Genomic DNA, 17,966 nt, shown 5'->3' on the forward strand with positions numbered 1-17,966 from the left:
GTGACGAATGCTGACTGATGATAGGAGGTGACTAGGGAGAAGCAGAAATGAAGGTGGAGGCACAGGCAGGGCCAGATCACTGAGGGGCTTATTGGCCATGTGAGGAGCTAAGCCTCCACCTGTGGGTGATGGTGGCATTAGGGTGCTCCACCCGGTGCAAGGTGTCATGTGGGGTCCTGCCCCTCTGCTTTGTGTGGCCAACTCCAGGGCCTCCCACGTACAGGAAGCTGGAGGGTTCCAGGGCATGCCTCACCTGCTTCCTGTTGTGCATCTCACTTCCTGTTTTATTGACTCTTTAAAGAGGACAGAAATGAACATGAAAGCCTGCTTCCTAAGGCAGGGCCGGAGGGAGAAAGCCCTCCTGGGCTTGGCCCCATGGCTGGGGAGTAGTTGGCCCATTCCCTTGACTGTTCGTTAAACACACTTGATGCCATGATCATTCTCTTGGGAGCCCAGAGACACTGATGATCACAGAAAGGGGTCTTGCCATAGAGAATGGACTTGAGGACACGGGGTGGGGGAAGGGTAAGCTGGGGTGAAGTGAGAGAGTGGCATGGACATATATACACTACCAAACGTAAAACAGATAGCTAGTGGGAAGCAGCCACATAGCACAGGGAGGTCAGCTCCGTGCTCTGTGACCACCTAGAGGGGTGGGATAGGGAGGGAGATGCAAGAGGGAGGAGATAGGGGGATACATGTATATGTATAGCTGATTCACTCTGTTATAAAGCAGAAACTAACACACCATCCTAAAGCAATTCTACTCCAATAAAGATGTTAGAAAAAAAAAAAAAAAAGAAAGGGGTCTTGCAAGATGAGTGGGGGAGGGAAGAGGCATTCCAGGCAGCAGCAGCTGCGAGTGCAGAGGCTTGGAGGTGAGCCGAGAGGAATGGGGCAGGGACTGGTGGCCGGTGTGCTGGATCCCGAGAGGACTTGAAGGCTCTTTGAGAACCTGGACAGTTCCCACAGGCAGCAGAACCCTGGTTCGTCTCCTCCAGGGCAGTACGTGTGGTTGATGGGGAGACAGACCTGACTTTGGCTCTTTCAGGCTCTGATGTCAAGTTGCAAGCCATGGAGAAGGCTGTGCTTCAGGGCCTATGGCCTGTGCTCTGGGGTGGCTGCATCTTTCTCCAGGTCCTGGGGGGGGGGGGGTCACTGGACAGCCCCCCTCCCCCCCCCAGTGCCACCAGGACCCAGCTGCCGCTCCCCGCTCCGAGTGCACCAGATGCAAGGAACCCGAGTTCTCCATCCCAACCAAACCAGCAGCATCAGCATGCTCTGGGGAACTTGCCAGGAATGCAGATGCCCAGGCCGCACCCCCAGACCCTCTGGATCGCACGCACTAGGGGTGGGGGACCCAGCAGTCTGGACGTCACAAGCCCTCCAGTAGATTCTGAGGCACATTCAAAGTGGGACTGGCTGGTCTATTTGCCAAGGCCCTGATCACGTCACTCTCCTCCGGACTCCGAGCGCCACACGGGCCCATCTGGCAGCCTGGCTGTCCTCCTGCCTACAGTGCCCGCCCGACACTGCGAGGGGCTCTGCAGGGTTCTCTGATCGCATCTTCTCCTGGAGGCGCCTGTCCTCTGCTTTCAGCCAGGGAGCCCCAGCCTAGAGTCCCCACGGCTCACGAGACTTTTTCTCTCAAGTGTCTGGTGCGGAACATCCTCCCCGTGCCACCTCCTACCCCAACTCCAACTCCTTCCCGCCCAGGCCGCCTCCATGTGGAGCCTGAGGGACTTGTGTGGGAGGCAGTTTACACGTGGGAGTGCAGCCAAGGGCCCTACAGGAACAACATCCCTGCCTCATTGTTTAGAAAAAGCCTTAGGGCGCTGCTCGTCTGGAGTACTTTCTTCCTTTGTTTTAGTAACTTTTCATAAATTGTCCTTGGGGATGGTTGGGAGACAGTCACCACAGTGATTACAGGATTGGAAATGAGGGTTGGGGGAAGGGGCAGAGGAGTGAGCGTTGCAGGTGAGCAGGGCTGCCATCAGGGCTTGTGCAGAGTGTTCACTGCTCAAGGATACCTGGTGGAGGGGGTGAGGGAGGGCTGAGAGCCAGGAGGAGGGCTGGACCCCACCCCAAGCCTGATGCCCTAGAGCTAAGGTATGTTATAGGAGGAAAGGAGGGATTCTTTTTGTTGTTTTTTTTTTGGCCGCACCACGTGGCATGCAGGATCTTTGTTCCCCGACCAGGGATCAAACCCATGCCCCCTGCGTTGGGAACATGGAGTCTTAACCACTGGACTGCCAGGGAATTCCCAAGCGGGGATTCTTTCTAAGTCCAAAGAGCAGCCTGTGCACCACTTTGGGGCAGGGACCGTGCAGAAGGAGCACCTTTAAAAAAATTCATATTTTATTGCTGTGAAGTTACTTGCCCAAGGTCACCTGCCACACTCCACTGCCTGCATGGCCTTAGAGGATGTCTATGGCTCAGCAGGTTGGGTGTGGAGGGGGGTGGATGGGGATGAAGGTACTTTCCCCCGAGTGGAACGGAAACATCTACCTAGGGAGGGCTGTAGGCACTTGTCTTCAGAAGACGGAGACCCTCTGTCACTAAGAGGAAAGGGGACGTTGCCCTAGTGCTACTGATTTGTTTAATCAAGGCTCTTACTGATCCTCCGTCTTGGATGACAGTGACAATAGTTTCCCCCTCACATTCTTCACTCAGGATTGCAGTCTGTCAGCAAATGTATCCAGTGCCAGGCCCTGTATTAAGTCTGTACCAAAATGGAAGAGTTTTGTGGAGTCAATCCTATGGGGGTGCCCTGGCCCTGATCTGGGGGTACTGAGTTCTTAACATGTTTTGAGTATCCTGGTGGCTGGGATGCTGAGGTTGGAGGAAAGGTCCCAGGAATCTTGGTCAGCGAACACGAGTGAAGACTTAGGGAACAGGTCCATGCAAATGTGTACAGTTCAATCATCTCATCCATGGGCTCTGAGTCCAGCCCATTTTATTATTATTATTATTATTATTATTATTATTATTGGCTGCACCACATGGCTTGTGGGATTTTTAGTTCTCTGACCAGGGATCAAACCTGGGCCCTTGGCAGTGAGCTCGTGGAGCTCTAACCACTGGACTTCCAGGGAATTCGCAGCCCATTTAAAATAAAAGCTGTATTGCCTTTGCCCTGCAGCCTATACCCATTTTTCCCCAAGAGGGAAGAAACCTGATTTTTATGAGTACCTACTGTGTGCTGGATGCTTTGTGAATGAGGACACCTCACTCAGCCTGGGAGGTGACACTGTCGCTCTGGTCACAGATGGCCAAGTGGGGCCCGGCAAGGGGAAGTGGCTTACCTCCCAGCTGGGCATGCGGGCAGCACGGACAGCCAGGCCTGTGTTCTTACCACGGCCCCGCCCCGCCTTCCTGGCCATAGAGCCCCTGGGGGCCCTCGCAGACGGGCCCCCCCTGCTGCCCGGGCACATGGGAGGAGCCGCACCAGTTTCTTTCCTGAGGGTGATGGGGTCAGGGGTGGGCAGTCCAGGACAGTGGACAGACGGACAGGACGCCCTCCTCCTCACTTCTCCTACAAACCTGTCGCTCTCAAAAGCACCCCCCATGCACACTAGGGCTCACACTTTCTGGCTCACACCTATGTCCCCATGTGCACTCGTACTTGACCTTGGGCTTTTGCAAAATCTCCTTCGTAAAGGGAGGTAGGATGAGCTGGGCTGCCGGCAGTTACATCCAGTCCGCATCAATGGAGATGGATGTTACTTGAACACCAGTGTGACAACTCACTCTCTAGCTGTCCCCGCCTCCCCCCACCCCACCCCTAAATACACACACACACACACTCTGGGGCTGACATCTATTTCCTCCCTCAGCCTCCCTCCCCTGCCTCTGCCTGCCCGCTGCCTGCAGAAGCTGACTGCCTCTGGGGCTGGAATCCTGTGCTCCCTCTGTGCCCGGGTAAGGAGATGGTGGCCCCAGGGCTGGGCAGCCTCAGTGCCCTCTCTGGACCCGGAAGAGAAGGCACAGTTTTATCAAAGGAGAGGGCTGTTACCAGCTAGGATGGCAGAGGGTTGGGTTTACCAAAGACTGCAGGGGACTTGCTGCTCTGAGGAGGAAAGGACTACATTTTCCTAGGGAATAACTAGATGCCAGGTGCAGTGGTCAACCATTAAAGCTTCTCTTTCCAGACTCAGGAGCGATCTGGGGGGAGGGTTACACGAGCAGTCCTAAGGTAAACGACCCAAGTGCACCCAGCCAGGAAGCCGAGGAGCTGGGATTCGAAGCCAGGTCTCTGACACCAAAAGCTGGCATTCTCTGACCCCAGCCCTCTGTCAAAACAGGACCTTCTTCTGGGCTCCCTGAGAACCCGGGGAGGCTGGAGGCCGGACTCTGTCAGCCAGGAAGCCCATACTGGGTGCTTTGTGAACGAGGACACCTCACTCAGCCGGGGAGGTGACACTGTGGCTCTGGGCACAGACGGCCAAGTGGGGGCCGGCAAGGGGAAGTAGCTTACCTCCCAGCTGGGTATGCGGGCAGCATACTCAGTCCCCAGGGCACAGTCTGAGCATCCCCATGGGACTTAGATGGGGCTCAAGGGAACGTTTCACCACAGAGAGGGGATGGCTCCTGTGTGTTTGCTGGGAGTGGGGTTCTCTCTCTTCCACTGCAGCTGAGGGACCCTGGGCAAGTTGCTGTGCTTCTCTGAACCTTTGTTTCCTCTTCTAAAAAATGCGGTCTCACAGGGTCATTGTGAATGTAATCGCTCTGCAGACCCTAGAGCTTGGGAAATACGAGCATTTTCAGGGAGCACGGGGACAACAGCTCCCCTCCCCCCACCTGCATGTCCCCAGCTCCAAGCAGCTCACCTGTCAAGGAAATTCTAGTTTGATATCCGGCACCCTCACCCTACGAAGGACCGAGGTCCCTGGAGAAGGGTGTGGATTTTCTCATCCTGGCCAACAGTGCCTCCCGTGGAAAGACGAATACTGAAGAACACCTCCCCCACCCCACCCCACTTTCCTTCTCTTCTTTCTCCGTCATCTCGTGCTTAGAGCAGAGGTAGAGGAAAGAGAACAGGCTGAGTGCTAAACTGTCCTTCCTCCACATGCCTGTGTTGTTTGGGAAGCTTTGGGTAAGTGATTTAAACACTTGAGTTTCAGTTTCCTCATCTGCAAAACGGGATGGAGAGAAGTACCAGCAGTTTTCTTCTAGAGCTGTAGCAAGAGAGTACCTACGTAAAGGATCTACCACAGTCCCTGGCATGTCATGGGGGGCCCAGGACAATCCGAGTTCCCACCCCCTGCTATCTGTCGGTCCCCATCTCCTGCAGGCAGGCTCCCACCCTGACCTCCTCTGCCCTCACTGATCTCCACTGGCTCCACATCAGATGGTCTCAGGTTATTTATTATTTTTTTAAAAAATAAATTTATTTATGTATTTTGGGCTGCGTTGGGTCTTCGTTGCTGCGTGCGGGCTTTCTCTAGTTGCGGCGAGCCGGGGCTCCTCTTCGTTGTGGTGCACGGACTTCACATTGTGGTGGCTTCTCTTGTTGCGCAGCACAGACTCTAGGTGCGCGGGCTTCAGTAGTTGTGGTGCGCAGGCTCAGTAGCTGTGGCGCATGGGTTTAGTTGCTCTGCGGAGTGTGGGATCTTCCCAGACCAGGGCTCGAACTCGTGTCCCCCGCATTGGCAGGCGGATTCTTAACCACTGCGCCACCAGGCAAGTTCCAGCCTCAGGTTCTTGATGAGGCTGTGGGTCTGCACATCTGGCCAGGGGCTGGCTTCTCCAGCGCTTAGCTGAGTAGTCGCTCAATAAATAGCTGTTGAATGAGTATGAACAGGGCTGGGTTTCCTGTGGCTGCCCCTGAGCAGGGGAGAGGTCTTTTGGCCCTACTGGGCCTCCGGAGCCCAAATCTGGTAGTTCCTTCTGCCCAGCTCTCTCCCTGCTCTTATCTTATTTCCTCTTAAACTACCAAAGGAGGGGCTGGCTCCACTGCTTGCAGTCAACACATGCAACCAGCCACCACTCTGGGAGCGAAGGGCCACAGGACGATCTGCAGAGAGGCAAGGTCCGGGGGTGCCGTGGGTGGGTGCGTGGGTGGGTCATCCCTTAAATGCACGGACTCCGCCTTCCATTCCCATCCTCCAGCCCAGCTGAATCCTCCTGCCCTTCAGGGGGGCCTCGCTCACACCCCAGTGCTCTGGGGATTGGGAAAAGGAGCCCTTCGTGGCCTGACCTTGGTTCCTATTTCTCCAAGTGATCTGAGGCCATCTGCTTAATGATAATCACAGCGCCATTGATGCAGTGCTTCCTGCACGATTACTCTTGCTTGAAATGCTTATATATATTATTCATTCATTTAATTCAACAACCAACAACCCTATGACCTAGACCCTGTATGACAGCCATCCATGTTACGGAGGAGCAAACAGGCTCAGAAAGGTTAAGTGTATTGCCCAAGGTTGCACAGTGAGCAGGTGGTGGGGCTGGGATGTCATCCCCCACCTTACTGCCCTTGCTCAACTTCATTGATCTCCAGGGGCCTCACCTATAACTGTCATGGGTCAGAGTCCCATCTCCTGGCCAGGGTTGCCCGTTTCCTGGCATTGCTCACCGCAGTGCCTCTTTCTCTCCGCCGCAGAGCCCACGATGTCGGCCAACGTCACGATGAAGCCCCTCTGTCCCCTCCTGGAGCAGATGAGCCGTCTCCAAAGCCACAGCAACTCCAGCATCCGCTACATGGACCACGCGTCGGTGCTGCTGCACGGGCTGGCCTCGCTGCTGGGCCTCGTGGAGAACGGGCTCATCCTCTTCGTGGTGGGCTGCTGCATGCGCCAGACCGTGGTCACCACCTGGGTGCTGCACCTGGCACTGTCCGACCTGCTGGCCACCGCCTCCCTGCCTTTCTTCACCTACTTCCTGGCCGTGGGCCACTCCTGGGAGCTGGGCACCACCTTCTGCAAGCTGCACTCCTCCATCTTCTTCCTCAACATGTTCGCCAGCGGCTTCCTGCTCAGCGCCATCAGTCTGGACCGCTGCCTGCAGGTGCTGCGGCCCGTGTGGGCGCAGAACCACCGCACGGTGGCCGTGGCTCACAGGGTATGCCTGGCGCTCTGGGCCCTGGCCGTGCTCAACACCGTGCCCTACTTCATCTTCCGGGACACCATCCCGCGGGTGGACGGGCGCATCATGTGCTACTACAACGTGCTGCTCCTGAATCCCGGGCCCGACCGCGATGCCACGTGCAACTCGCGCCAGATGGCCCTGGCCGTCAGCAAGTTCCTGCTGGCCTTCGCTGTGCCGCTGGCCATCATCGCCTCGAGCCACGTGGCCGTGAGCGCGCATTTGCGCCACCGCGGCCGCCGGCGGCCCGGCCGCTTCGTGCGCCTGGTGGCGGCCGTGGTGGCGGCCTTTGCGCTCTGCTGGGGGCCCTACCACGTGTTCAGCGTGCTGGAGGCGCGGGCGCACGCGGACCCCGCACTGCGGCCGCTCGTGTGGCGCGGGCTGCCGTTCGTCAGCAGCCTGGCCTTCGTCAACAGCGTGGTCAACCCGCTGCTCTACGTGTTCACCTGCCCCGACGTGCTGCGCAAGCTGCGGCGCTCGCTGCGGAGCGTGCTGGAGAGCGTGCTGGTGGACGACAGCGAGCTGGGCGGCGGGGGCGGCAGCAGCCGCCGCCGCCGCCGCACCTCCTCCACCAACATCTCGGCCTCCTCCTTCTCGCTGCGCGGCCGCGGCCTGTCCCCGCTCGGACCCGCAGGCCTGCTCGGCTGGCTGCGGGGTAGCCGCGCGGCGCCCCCGCAGAGGGACCGGGCCCAATCCCAGGACGAGCGGGGCCCCCTGAACCGGGCGCCGCGCACCACCTCGACGTAGGAGGCACGGGCCGGGGATCGCCAGGCTCGGACCATTCTCCCCCCACCCCGCCCCCGGGAAGCAAGAGCAGGGAGCGATCGCGCGCAGCGGCTTCCCCAGGGCCCGGACGTTTAGTCGGAGGCTAAGGAATCTGCATGTTAAAGCGCCCCACGTGACTCAGTGTATCCTTTTCAGAAAAGAAGTGAGCTAAAGCCGTGCTTCTCAAACTTTCTTATGCGAGAGTCACCCAGGGATCCTGTCTGCTTGAACGGGCCGCCGGGCGGGTGTGCGGACGATCTGCATTTCTAACAAGCTCCCAGGAGGCGATGGGACCACACTCTGAGTGATGCGAGGTTAAAACGCTGACATCTCAGACTAGGGTAGTGGACGGCCCAAGGTACACAGGACGCATCTCCCTGAAGCTGTTTTTAGCAGATGATGGGTGGGGTGGATTTTTACATTAAACCAGTGATGTAGTTTTGGAGTAGAAAGCGAGAGAGGAAAAATTTGGGAAGCACTTCCAGTCTAACCTTCTCGCTTTGGTCATTTAGTTGCGCATTACTTAACTACACGCTTTATCCCACAATCTCCAGGGGCAGGTTCTATTAGCCCCACTTTTTACCATGTGCAAACTGAGGTGCAGGGAGGTTAGGTAACCTGCCCAAGGTGCAGGGACTGCATACCAGCCATTAGGCATTACCTGTTCAATTACTATTAGTACGTGAAAAGGCACCCCCCACATACCTAAGGTCCTTCAGATAGCAGCTGCATGGGAGCCCCCATCTCTACCTGTCCGACCCAGCATTGCCCGAAGTGGAAAGAGCAAGGGGTGCTATGGTCAAAAGTTTGGGAAACCTGTGCTAATCAGAGTGCAACGGACATCCTTATTGAAGGTCTTTAGTGTTTGGATGAGCCCTGCAACCTCCGTGACCACAGCCGGTGATATTTCCTCGCTCATCTGACACATGTGGCAGCCTACAGTTCCCTGGGGCGCCTTCTGAGCAATGCTGGTAACCCCTAGATCTGTACGGCACCCACCTCCCTCCCGACCGCACAGGGCTGCAGCACTGACCCCCAATTCGTAGGCGTGAGGGGTAACTTACCGTAGCATCTCCAGTCTACCATGTCTGTTTAGCTCAGCACCCCGGGGCCTGGTGCAGTTGGCGCAGTACACGTTTGGTGGATGGAACGTCAGTGGACGAGCCAGGGGAGAAACTCTCCTGGGATCTTGGTCCAGTGTTCCCTGTGCCACCACTCGCAGCTGGGCTCCCAGCGTTTACTCTCAGTGCCAGGCAGGGCCCGGCCCACAGCAAGCGCTTGGCAAACGGAGCGGTCGACAGACAGCTGGCTGAGCAGACATCCTGTCTCGACCTCGCCCGTGCCCCCTCCCACCTGCTCCCCTGCTTCACAGAGCACTCGGCGCCAACCGACACACAGTACACTTTACTTGTTTATTATGTTTTCTCCACCAGAATGAAAGATCCTTGAGGGCAGGGACTTTTGTCTCTATTCCCTGGCACCTAGAATTCTGCCTGTACCCAGCAGGCCTTCAATAAATATTTCTGCTGTAGACTGGATGGCATGAGTTAATCAGATCTCTCGGGCTTCTGCAGAGTCTGGTACAGGAAAGGGGGAGCTAGAGAGACCCTGCCCCCTGCAACCTCCCCATTTTAACCTTAAGTGTTGAAAAGTGGGGCGGAGCTGGATTCCGTCTGCTGGGTGGCAGGGTCAGTGGGGTGCAGAGGGAGCCAGAGCAGCCTTTGGGGAGGTGTCAGGGGGGAGGTGGATTCCTGACTTCCGGCCTCCTGGCCCGGGTTAGACCCAGGACTCTGAGACAGAACATACATATTTTGGGGAGTCACCCGCCAGTCACCAGCTCCCTGAGGAACCAGAAATTACTCTTCGTGGTTTGAAGGCACTTGGAGAGGAGGGGGGAGGGGGAGGGGAGGGGCGGAGGAGCGAGCTGACCCTCCTCCCTCCTCCAGTCTCTGCCAGGTCCCAGGCTACCTCTGGGTCTCTGTGCCACAAAGCCCTGCCTGGGAGCCCTTTTGAAGGCTCAGAGCCCCGTCTCGGGTGGCGCCATGGAGCTGGAGTGCTGGGTCCGCGGAGGCGCGTGGCCGCCACGTGTGACACGGTGCTCGGCCACAGGAGGCCCCGGCCACGCTGAGCTCAGACCTTGGCCGCCGGCCGCCGTGGTGGCTGCTCCTGCAGCTGGGCCAGCGTGTCGCGCTTCTCAATGGAGCGCAGCTGCTGCTTCTTCGCTCGCCTGAGCTTGGCGGGGTTTCGGATCTGGGGGAGGTTGAAGGGAGGGTGTTATTATGGCTGGAGTCTCCGCCCTGCTCCCCGGGGAAAGGGAGGCCACCGCGGGGGCCGTGAAGCAGGGGTGCCGGGGTGTCTGGAACACGACATTCAGGCTGGCCGCGTCCCGTCCCGCAAGCAGGGCAACGCTCACCACTTGGACGATCTCCGCCTTCCGCTCGTTCTCCAGGCGGCGTTTCAGGTTCTCGGCGCGGCGCTGCTTCTTCTCCTGGACACACAGGGGAAGGGGATTGGGTCTGGGAGCCGAGGCGGCCCTGGTCTCCCAGGCAGTGAGAGCTGACAGAATTCCCAGGGAGGAGGGCAAAAGGCCCACTTATCCCGGCTCCGGGTTGTTCCTGGTGCTGGGGCGTGGAGAGGCAGCAAGGAACCATCCCTGTGCCCCTGGGACCAGCACCCAGAGGCCCACTCTGGTCGGAAGTTCCTGACTTCACCTGAGAAGGGGGGCGCCTGGTCAGGCGGCTGAGGACACTGCGGTTGGAGGGGGAGGGGCGGGGTAAGACACAGGTCGCACCCCACCTGGAAACTCAGGCCCATGTAGACAGTGGTTCCTCTTACCACGCCCCTCATCAACTGCCCGGGGAGAAGGGGTGGCTGGCCCTTTCCCTCATTCCCGTCCTCTCAGAGTCTCCCCTCTCCCCCTGAAGCCCACGAGCCCCTAGAATGAAGGGCTGGGGTGAGGGCTGGCCTCCTAGGTTCACCGTGGCGCAGGGCTGGGAAGGGCGGAGGCTGCAGAGAAGAGGCTCCGGAGCGTCTGGTCCCGGTTTGAATCCTGACTCTGCTACTTCCTAAACGTGTGACCGTGGCCAAGTGGTTTAAGCTCTGTGCCTCAACCTCCCATCTTTAAAGTGACGATAATTACATAAGATTCTTTTGAGGACTAAATGAATGAACACACATACAGGGCTTGGAATAGTACCGGCCCACTGGGAACACTTAGAAGATGAGTGTAGACGGAGTCTTCCTTGGGAATGGCGACGCTGACTGCTGTCCCTGGTGGGGCAGGGCAGGGACGGTGGCCCCAAGGCTGTGCATGGCCAGGGGCCTCCCTCGTCTTTGGCAACACAGGGTAGAGGTGGCTTGGGCCCGGAGGGAGAAAGGAGAAGTGACACTTGAGCTCCTGGAGGTGCAGGGGAAGGTCTGGACTGGGGGCTGGGCAGGGGCACCTCTAAAGGGGACGGTGACAAGAAGGTTCTCTCTTTCCCAAGAGGGAGCCACGGCCACACAGGAAGCTAGATAAGGCCTCGGCATGAGGCGGAGGCCACACAGTCTGCAGGGCCTCGGCCATAGGCTGAGCTGGGGCAACTCAAAGCAGGGGACAGATGACCAAGTGGCTGACCCCCCCCCCATGGCCAGGCAGGGACTGCAGGCTGGGGGCAAGGTGTCTGACTCCTCCGGTGGCCTGGGGACCACAAGGCGAGTGACGTCCCACTGAGAAGTCCGCTCCTGGTGGATCTCCACCACCACCTCCCTGTCTGCCTGCTGGGGCTTCCTGGAGGCTAGAAAGGTTGGGCGTGAACCTCTAACAGGGCACCTGTGTCCCTGGGATAAGCGTGAGGGAGCGCTGGAGGAACGCACAGGCCGTCCCCTCCACTGATGTGTAGCAGCTGTGTCTTGGGGAATGCCAGCAACACCCGGATGAGGCCTCCAATCTGTATGCCCTTCCCACCCTTCCCCGGGGCCCCGAGGCTGGAGAACGGCTTTTTTTTTTGCAGTACGCGGGCCTCTCACTGTTGCGGCCTCTCCCATTGCGGAGCACAGGCTCCGGACGTGCAGGCTCAGCGGCCATGGCTCACAGGCCCAGCCACTCCGCAGCATGTGGGATCCCCTGGGACCGGGGCATCGGCAGGCGGACTCTCAACCACTGTGCCACCAGGGAAGTCCTGGAGAACGGCTCTTGACCAAGCCCCTCCCACCCCAGCCTGGCCGACCCCTCACCTGCCGGCGCCTTTCCTTCTCCTCCTGCAGGTGCCGGGCGAAGTCCTTGGCCTGCTTTCTCTCCTGCCGATCCTTCATCTTCTGCTGCCAGGATGTGCGCAGGGGCTTGTCCTGAACCATCTGGGAGAACCTGAATGGGGGAGACTGGGTGCTCTTGGAGTCCGCGGGATGCCCCGGTGCCCTCCCTCTCGGCCTCCTTCCCTACCTGCCTGCTTGCCCGGCAATCGACCCTCCGGGTCTGTAGAAACTTGGAGCAGGAAAGGGTCCTGATCACGCCCACTGCCATTTCTTAAGCCCTGGTTACGTACCTGAGGTGGGAACTCCTGTTCCCTCCAGTTTATAGAGGAGCAAACAAAGACTCAGAGAGGTTAAGTAATTGCCCAAGGTCACCTTGCTCCTGAGCAGCGGTCTGTGACCAGAGTCCGGGCTGCACGGCCTCCACCGCCAAGCTCCGCTGCTCCGGCGGAGTGCAGAGGGCTGGGCGTGGACGCCTCTGCAGAGGGGGCTCACTCCCTACTGGGGCGCCCATTTCATCTCAGAACAGCGCAGATGGTCACGGTCCCCTGCAGTGATTCAGAACCTCTGTCCCAGCAGGGGAAATGTGAAAATGGAGTGGGTGCTAGGGAACAACAGGGAAGTCTTGATTTTCTAAAGAGTGATAGTGACACGGTCACAGAAGCGAGGTTACCTCTGTAAGAACGCCCACCGCCAGGACCTAGGGGTGGATGATAAATCTAGGACGTGCTGTAAAACCTTCCGGGAAGATGGAAAGATGTCAAGGAGCAAGAGGACACTAGACCAGGAAAAGGCTGAGGGCTGCTGAGACTGGTGATGGGGCTTGGGGGTTCATGCAGCCGTGCCCCCCCTTTTCCGGAAGCTTTCTCCTTGAACGATTTGAAGCCTGTTCGGGTGTCCCACGGGCCTTCTTTCCCCCTCAGCACTTCCTTTCGTAGTGGACTTTCCACCTCCCTCGATAATTTCTTGACTTTCAAAAGAGCTCCTGTTTACCCACGTCCACTCTACCATGCCCCAAGCGGTCACAGCAGTGGGCTGCAGTGGGCACCAGGCCGAGCCCACTCCCGCCCCTGGGGAAGGTCAATACGGCTCTTCTGGTTCATCTTTCCCCTTTCTTGCTCCACAGGAGTCTGCACATACAGCCTGGACCCTGACCCCACGCCTGTCTGTCCTCAGTCTGGTTCTGCCTACCCCCCGCCCCCGCTCCCCAGTTCTGCCTGCCTGCCCCCAGCACACACCCCACTGCTTCTTCTCCCCCTCCCCTTACGTGGAGACAAGAACTGTTCCCATCACAAAGGGTGGTGGGAGGATTAATGGCTCACGGCCCGAGAAGCGCTCAGCACAGTGCTCTGCATATAGTAGGTGCTCAGTGAATCCACCCTTCAGAGAAGGGAGACGGTGCACCCAGGGAACACTGGGCAGAAGGTGGCATTAGGCCTGGGCACGGGGGGTGGGGCGGGGTGGGTGGGTGGGCGTGTTCTTCCCAGCCTCGGCTCCCTCCCCCTGCATCCCCCCTTTGCTGGGGCACCTCGTGCAGCAGGTGCTGCCCCTGCCTTCTCGGGCCTCACTCACCAATTGCTGAAGCTGCTTCCTCAAAGGTCCCAAACATCCATTCAACAGCCCCTCTGGCCCTTATCCACAGGCCTGGTGCCGCTTCTGAAGGTGCTTTAATTTTACTGCAGCAGCTTCCCTACTGGTCTCCCTGGTCTCCCCTCTGCCCTCCTAAAGGTCTGTTCTCCACAGGCCAGACCGGTCCTTGCAGAGGTCAGATCGCATCACTCTTTTGCTCAACACCTCCCATGGCTCTCACGCTCACTCAGGTCCCTGCAAGGGCCCACGTGGGCCCACGTGACCTGGCCCTGTGACCACTCTGACCTCACTCACCTCCTACCGCTTCCCTTGTGCCCAGTGACGAGGCCTCTGGACTTTCTGTTCCCCTTGCCTGGGTACTCTTTCCCAGTATGTTCATTCAGGCCTCTGCTCACATCCCTGTGGCAGTGAAGCCATCTGTAATCACTGTGGCAACGCCCTGCACCTCTTGCTTTGTTATTTTCCTGTATTGCCCTAATTACTGATATATGTATATATTACGTGTTGGTTACCCATTTCTCACAACTAGAATGTTTTGTTTATAGCCATGTTTACTCCCAGATCCTAGCTCAATGAAATATAAACTGGTTGAACGAATGAACTACCTTCTGTTCTCATTCATCTACTTGTTTGACTCAGTGCCTACCATGTGCTGGGCTCTGGGGAGAATCTAGCCATTGTAGGTAAATCCTCACTCTCCTGGAGCCTCTGGTCTAGAGGGGAAGCTGGCAGCCGACAAGAATCACACAAGTAAACAAGCATTTGTGCAAATGGGTGTGTTACAAAAGATACAAGGTACAATGACAACACATAGCTTGAGGACTTAACCCTGGTTGGGTTGCACATAGAGGGCTTTTCCCAGGGGGTGCATGTTTAAGTGGAGCCCTGGAAGACGAGCAGGGAATGGCCAGGGGAGGAGCCTTTCAACAGAATGAACAGCATGTGCAAAGGCCCTGAGCTGGGAGGGAGCATCACCTACAGGGGGCACACAGAGGGGAGGTCAGTGTGGGAGACGCTTAGTGATGGCAGAGATGGCAGGGGAGAGGAAGACGTCTGGAGCGCAGCTCCAAGCAAACACCAGGAAGCTGGGAAGCATTTCAGCTCGGGCAGGAAGCTGGGACAAAACGCCCTTTCTCTTGCTTCTTGGTGTCCTCTGCTGACCCTCTCTTCTCCTGGCCTGTGTGTCGGAGCAGCCTCCTCATGTTCAGTGAGCTCCTCTCCCCGCCGTCCACCTCCTGAGTACCAGGACTCCAGGCTCCCATACTCAACTTGCTCACCATCCTCTCCCCACCGGAACCAACCTCTTCATCTGGTCCCACATGGCCATCAGTGGCCCCACCATTCTCTGGGACCTGCTGGGACCGAGGTGGAGGGGCAGCGCCACCACCCACTTCTCCAACAGTCGCTCCATCTTCAAAGTCTCTGATTGGTGACTTGTAGGAAATCACTCCCTCAGTTTCAGTTTCTTCTCTGTTTAAGGGGGGAGGGGCTTGGGGGAGGGGAATAATGCCCACCGCCTTGGGGTTTAGGGGGTCAGCAACATGACAGCTGCAAAAGGCCTAGCACAAAGCACAGTCATCCCTTAGTAAATGTCCGCTTCTTCCATAAAATCACTGCCTTCCCCTATGGGCCCTCACAGCCACGAACTCCTGTCTGCCCAGTGGTTCCCAGTAGCTAAAACATGAACTGGACCCCACCTCTCCTTCCCGGCAGCCTAAACATTTCCTTCTTCAGTTGCGCCTCTTTGTTCCTTCACTCAACAAGCATTTAATTGAGCACTTACTGCCCGCGGCACAGAAAGACAAGACCTCACGCCTACCCTTTAGAAGGGATAGTTAGGGAGTTTGGGATGGACACGTACACACTGCTGTATTTAAAACAGATAACCAACAAGGACCTACTGTAGAGCACAGGGAACTCTGCTCAATAGTATGTAACAACCTAAATGGGAAAAGAATTTGAAAAAGAACAGATACATGTATATGTATAACTGAATCACTCTGCACCTGAAACTAACACAACATTGTTAATCAACCATGCTCCAATATAAAATAAAAGTTAAAAAAAAAAGAGGTTGCAATTCAACGCAAGGCGGTTCTACAGAGCACGGGTAAAGGGCTTTCACGCACACTCTGGAATCAGATCTGTGTTCAGGTCCTGCCTCACCACACATTTGGCCGCCCTGAGCCTCAGTGCCCTCATATGTGAAATGAGGATAATCCTAGTGCCTGCTGCTTCATTGAGCTGACGGGCTGATTAAATGCCAAGAGGCAGGCTGCTGCCCGCTTGAAAGGCCCTTCCCCTGGCCAATCCGCACCACAGTGCTTAGCAGCGTCCTGTAACTCAGCGCTTGGTAGTGCCTTTTATCAAAAAGGCAAACAACTGTAACAGATAATGGTGGATGAAGACCTCACCGCTGGTGTACTTGCTTCTGCCCCCTTCCCAGAGAGGGCAGAGACAAGGATAAATGCGTGTTGAATGAACACACAGATGAGGTGCTATCCAGGGGTCCTTTAAGGGCACCCCTCCCTGAGATCCCAGTGCGTTTCACCACATTCTGGTTATAATTACCTCTTTGTGTGACTCCCCCAGTGATGAGAGATCTCTCCAACCTACGGGCTATCTCCTGGCTGCACCCAGGCTCCAGCACCACACAGAACCCCATCCCTGCCCAGCTGTCCCCCACCTCACCTCTTCTTTGAGCGGTCCTTCCACACCCGCCCAGACTTGGGCTTCCCCTTCGGGATTTTAGGAACCTCCTCCTTCTTCGGTTTCTTGGACGCTGCGGCCTGGGCTGAAGAACCTTCTCGCTTCTTTGGCCCGAGGCCGTCTCTCTCCGGCTGCCTGGCCGGCGGTGGCTTGCTCGGCTCACGCTGATCCCGTGGGGAGCCGGGCGACTGGGGTGTCAGCTCCTGCAGGGGCTGAGAGGGCTCGGGACCCGGCGCTTGCCGACCGGGGTAAGGCTCTAGTGACCCTGGGCTCGGCTGCAACTGATGTCGGGGGGACCCCGGGGTCGGCTCCTCCTTACTCTTGGGCGACTCCGAATCCGCTTCTTCTCGGTCCTGGGAAAACTTTGGTGACTCCCCACTTGGCTGTGGCTGAAGTCGGGAGAATTCAGGACTCGATTCCGGCTGTCTTTGGGGCGACTCCAGGCCTGGGTCTCGCTGACGCTGGGGCGACCCTGGGCCCGGCTCTGGCTGCTCTCGGGGGGACCCCAAGCCTGCCCCCTCCCGTAAACTGGGTGATTCAGGGCTTGTCTCCGGCTGATGTCTGGGAGACTCCAGGCCAGGTGGCCGCACACTCCGAGGAGACCCGGGCTCCCTCCTTTCTTCTGGGTTCGACTCGAACTCCACAAGGGCCCGTCTCGCCCGCAGAACTGAGGTGGGGTTCTCGGGGGATTCAGGCTTTAGTCCTTCCAGCCGCCGGCTGCGCCTCAGCGGCGTATCCATGGCCCGGGCAGAGTTTCTAAACGCGAGCCCACGTGCAGTCTCTGGGACTACCGGCGCCGTCCTATGACGTTATAACCCCGCTACGTCTGCGCCGGGCAGGAGGGGCTGTTGCCTCGGAGGCCATGTTGGTGATGGGCGAAGAGGCTCAGGGAGGAGTCCGGGGAGAGCGGGCGTTGGGTTTACTAGGCGCATGCGCAAAGCGCTTTGGCGCATTTACCTGTGATTGAAGAATGAGTCCCAGCTTGAGATCCGTATTCACCTTGCCTGCGAGCCCAGTCTCCCGGGGGGGAAAGAGAGTGTGCAGGCGGAAAAAGGTAGAAGGGGTCCCATTTTCGGGAGAGAAGAGGATTGGAAAAAGATCCAGGGAGCCTGTAGGCAAGGCTGGATGGAAACTTTGCTGCTCACTTCTTTACTGCTAACTCAGCTTCAGCGCTGAGCACAGCCACACCTGCTGAGTCACTGCGGACAGGACACAGCAGCAGGAGTGAGAGTATCAGCGTATCAGATGGGCCCCAGGGTGTCCTGACTGCTGATCAAGAGGAGGTGAGGAGGAGGAAAACCCCGGCAAGGTTCCTGGAGGACAGAAAAGTGGATTGAGGATTCCTTAACACCTCTCACCCCTTGGCTGGTGCCACACAGCATCCAAAATGCACCCCGATGAGTTTAGCCTGTTGAAATCACCCCCCCAAGGGTAAGGCGATGGCAGGCTTCTTCAATAACCTTAGAGGTTGTCAGAATTAGTTGCACCCTTGTGCTGTAATCCTGTGTCAGTCCCTGCCTTCCTGGCCGCTCTCAGAGACTCCATCTTCAGGCTCAGCGGCCTTGGGCCCCTTGCTCCTGGACCAA

The 17,966-nt window shown here is 57.7% G+C and overlaps 2 protein-coding genes across 3 annotated transcripts; one reads left to right on the forward strand and one right to left on the reverse strand.

Moving 5' to 3' along the window:
- Positions 1–3,849: 3,849 nt before the first annotated feature.
- On the forward strand, positions 3,850–7,943 carry PTGDR2 (prostaglandin D2 receptor 2). 2 transcript variants are annotated; one of them, XM_060159061.1, is made up of 2 exons: positions 3,850–3,921; positions 6,605–7,943. In XM_060159061.1, exon 2 carries the CDS (start codon positions 6,613–6,615, stop codon positions 7,831–7,833), a length of 1,221 nt encoding a protein of 406 aa, XP_060015044.1. In that variant the 5' UTR covers positions 3,850–3,921; positions 6,605–6,612; the 3' UTR covers positions 7,834–7,943. The 2 variants fall into 2 exon arrangements, with proteins under 2 accessions (XP_060015044.1, XP_060015043.1); XM_060159060.1 differs by lacking the exon at positions 3,850–3,921 and adding an exon at positions 5,803–6,031.
- Positions 7,944–9,244: 1,301 nt separating this feature from the next.
- On the reverse strand, positions 9,245–17,187 carry CCDC86 (coiled-coil domain containing 86). Its single transcript, XM_060159062.1, has 4 exons — positions 16,363–17,187; positions 12,067–12,196; positions 10,265–10,339; positions 9,245–10,101 (listed from the first exon to the last, which is right to left on the reverse strand). The coding sequence occupies exons 1-4, from the start codon at positions 17,118–17,120 to the stop codon at positions 9,982–9,984; spliced, it is 1,083 nt and encodes a 360-aa protein (XP_060015045.1). The 5' UTR covers positions 17,121–17,187; the 3' UTR covers positions 9,245–9,981.
- Positions 17,188–17,966: the final 779 nt, after the last annotated feature.

This window comes from Lagenorhynchus albirostris, chromosome 9 (genome assembly GCF_949774975.1).
Source record: "Lagenorhynchus albirostris chromosome 9, mLagAlb1.1, whole genome shotgun sequence".
NCBI classification, from domain to species: Eukaryota; Metazoa; Chordata; class Mammalia; order Artiodactyla; family Delphinidae; genus Lagenorhynchus; species Lagenorhynchus albirostris.